The sequence below is a fragment of the Hevea brasiliensis genome, chromosome 1 (assembly GCF_030052815.1).
Source record: "Hevea brasiliensis isolate MT/VB/25A 57/8 chromosome 1, ASM3005281v1, whole genome shotgun sequence".
Taxonomy (NCBI): domain Eukaryota; kingdom Viridiplantae; phylum Streptophyta; class Magnoliopsida; order Malpighiales; family Euphorbiaceae; genus Hevea; species Hevea brasiliensis.
Window position 1 is genome coordinate 125,154,963 of NC_079493.1, and position 3,544 is coordinate 125,158,506.

General features: G+C 42.7%; 1 protein-coding gene across 1 annotated transcript; it reads right to left on the reverse strand.

Moving 5' to 3' along the window:
- Nucleotides 1–574: 574 nt before the first annotated feature.
- On the reverse strand, nt 575–3,220 carry LOC110634647 (subtilisin-like protease SBT1.5). Its single transcript, XM_021783725.2, has one exon. It carries the CDS (start codon nt 3,170–3,172, stop codon nt 815–817), a length of 2,358 nt encoding a protein of 785 aa, XP_021639417.2. The 5' UTR covers nt 3,173–3,220; the 3' UTR covers nt 575–814.
- Nucleotides 3,221–3,544: the final 324 nt, after the last annotated feature.

Here is a 3,544-nt window from a genome sequence, read left to right on the forward strand (position 1 = left end):
AGCAAAAAAAATTCTAAATAGGTAGCTTTCATCAACAGAAGATGATGGTATTCTCAAAAAGGAGTTGAGTTATTGCTAATATGTTCCATATATAGGCGCAGAGAAGGTCCCCATTTGAAGACTGTATTTGTACTGCTATTGGCAATAGAAGCATAATGAAACTCTAGTCTGGAGGAGGGCATATTAGGTGCAATTGCGCCGACATGCTTCAGGATTTCTCAATCTGGATTTGGTCAGATGACTTATGGTAATCTCCAACACCATAACTGTATATAAAAGAATCCTGAAGACAACATTTTAAGTTCAGCTGGGAACAAAAGCAGCACAAATGAGGTGCTAAACACAAAAGAAGAGGAACTTTGGCCATTACAGCATTAAGAAAAACAATCCCCACATGATTTTTGTCCTAATCATTGTGATTATTACTATGCCTTTTTTCCCACTTACTACACTTGGATACTCATACTTTCACTATGAAATTGCATTCATATTAACAATAATCAATCATAATTGATGCTAAATCCTTCCCACATGCACTAGACAGAAATTAGAATTGGTTGAAGATTCTTCCAAATGGAAAAGAGAGGTATTTCATTATGATGTGCTTCTTAGTCAAACACAGCATTTTCTACAGGCATGTTCTCACCTCTTTTTGCTAGGAAAATTATACATTAATTCACTCTGCATATGCATAACAAATTCAACTCCAATCGCTTTCTGATATAGAAAACGCCTCATGCATTCCTTTTATACATATAGAGATAATATATAAAAATCTATAATAGCAAATAAAGCAAAATTCCTAAAAACCAAACTAAAGTGGTTGCTGCATTGTCGCAACTATAGGACTAGTGACTGTGTGCTTCCCATCTGACCACACTATAGAACCACTCTTCAAGCTTGAGCCTCCAGGTGAGAGCTTCACTGCTGTGGTTTCCACTCTAACAAGGAAGCTCAATTTTTGCCCAACCCTCCTAAACACAAGCTTCTCTGGCTGCACTGTCACCAGAGTCCCACTGGCTGGCTTAATTGTAACTTTGTACACAGAATTTGGATCCCCAACATTAGTAACTGTCCTAATGAAATGGGTAGACATCTTATGCTTCCCATATTGTTGAAACACAGCGGACATTGAAGGGTAATTCAAGTTCCCTGCATGGCCTGCTCTTTTTGCTCCACTGCAATCTGCAGTTTTCCTAGTCACAACCTGAATGTTGTTTACTGTGTAATTTGAATTGCATAGAAAATCCACATAATCAAATGTTGATATATCGTAGATTAACCCAGGATCTATAGCCTTCTGTGGATGAACATGACCTGCACCAAAATCCATCACAGTTGAAGTATTTCCTGTAGACTCATCAAGCATTGTTTCACCGCGATTATCAACTGTATAAGCAGTTGTCATCAAAGCTGATTTTATTGCTGCTGGGCTCCAATCTGGGTGTGCAGCCTTTAACAAGGCAGCTAACCCAGAAACATGAGGACAAGCCATAGAAGTACCTGAAAGAATGTTAAATTCAGTTCTTCTGTTGTCAGTAGGAACACCAGAGGGCCCAATTTTATCGGGCCAAGCAGCAAGAATGTTCAAACCAGGAGCAATAACATCAGGCTTCAAAATTTCAGGAGACACAGGATTTGGCCCTCTAGCTGAAAATGAAGCCACAACTGGTGCTGGCCGAACACCGAGTCTAGTCCCCTTAAAAACGATAGTAGCAGTAGGTGGTGAGTTTGATTTAGAAGCCACAGAAATGTACCTTCTAATCTCATCACCAGCAGATGCACCCACAGCAGTAGCAGGCAGTACATGGCAATCAGCAACTAAACCCTCACCATCAAAAACCCCATTAGCTAAAATCATTCCTACTCCTCCTGTCTTCTTCACAACATCACCTTTAGCAGCCCTGGAATTGATCCCTCTATCACACAACACAATTTTGCCTTTAACAAGCTTGGGATCTAAAGAACCCTCCAAGCATAAAGAACTAGAGTAACCATCTCCAGTACCTTCACTACCAGCATAAATGAGAGGATACATTTTCCCTGGAGCCAAACCTGGACCACCATAAACACTCACACCAGGTATCACCTTTCCATTTCCAAGCTTCACATCAGCTGGGAAATCCCTGTCAATAGTTCCAGCACCAATGGTAGCAACCCAGGGAGCTACATTGGTGACCGTAAGTCCACCAGGGCCGCCATTACCGGCAGAGGCAGAGACGAAGACCCCACGATCTACAGCTCCGAAAGAGCCAATAGCAATTGCATCCAGATAATAGGGAACTACAACGCCGCCGACACTGAGCGAAATAACATCGACCCCATCATTAACAGCAGCATCGAATGCAGCGAGAATGTCGGAGTCGTAACATCCAGCATTCCAGCATACTTTGTAAGTGGCAAGCCGAGCTTTCGGTGCCATCCCTGCAGCAATACCCTTCGCGTAGCCTAGTGTCGAAGCTGGGAACACATAACGGCCGGCGGCTATGGATGCGGTATGGGTGCCGTGGCCATCGGAGTCCCGCGGAGATCGGTACTCCGTCGACTCGTTCATCTTGCCGTTGGTTGCCTCGTAGCCATTGCAAAAGAAGCGAGCTCCTATAAGCTTTCTGTTACAAGAAGCTGGACTAAAGTCTTTACCACTCACACATGTACCTTTCCATTTCGCCGGAACTGGACCCAAGTCTCTGTCGTTGAAGCTTTGCCGCTCTGGCCAGATTCCAGTGTCGATAACCCCGATGACAAGATCCGACCCAAAGTCTGATTCTTTAAGCAACCCAGCACTATCTGTGGTCTTCAGGCCAAGAAATTCAGGGGATCGAGTGGTTTGCACGTGCCGGAGACGTTCAGGTATGACGGCAATGACATGGGGGAGGGCTTGGATCTTAAGAGCCTCGGTGGGGGAGAGTTTGACAGAAAAGCCATGGAAAACAGTGTCGTAAGTGTGGATGATGCGAGACTCAGCAGGAGGAGAAGAAGACGACGGCGTTTTATTGGAGGAAGAGGAAAGGGAGGAAAGGAAAGAATCGTACCAGTGCTTGTGGAGAGTGAAAATGGAAGGCTTGGCATCGTGTTGGACTTTAACAATGAAGGTTCTTGGCAGGTCATTTGTAGAAGAAGCAGAAGAAAAAGAAAGAATGGAGAGAAAGAAGAGAAGGAAAACAGTAGCCATTGAAGAGAAAGAAAGAAAGAAAGAAGAAGAAGAAGAGGAGTATGGGATGGTGAGCTTTGTCACTAAGCAGCTTTAAAATGAAAGAGGGATGGTGGCGTGGCATGGCATGTGTGGTGACTGGTGTTTGTTGGGTTACTAGTGGGTCAAGATTTTCAAATTCCTGGAAGATTTTCCTTTTCTTTTTGTATTCAATTTCAAGAAATCTCGAACACCCATTTGCTTGCATGAAATTAAATTTCTGCAGAATGTATCATTTCTAATTTAAATTGAAACTTTGGATTGGAATGGATAGCTATCGTCCTACTTTGTTACAATGTTGATTAATTAATTAATGTATCAGACGTAGTACTGTTTGTTTCTATATTTTATTTG

Excerpts from the sequence above, each read along its gene's own strand:
- LOC110634647 (XM_021783725.2), bottom strand. The coding sequence starts at position 3,172 with ATGGCTACTGTTTTCCTTCTCTTCTTTCTCTCCATTCTTTCTTTTTCT.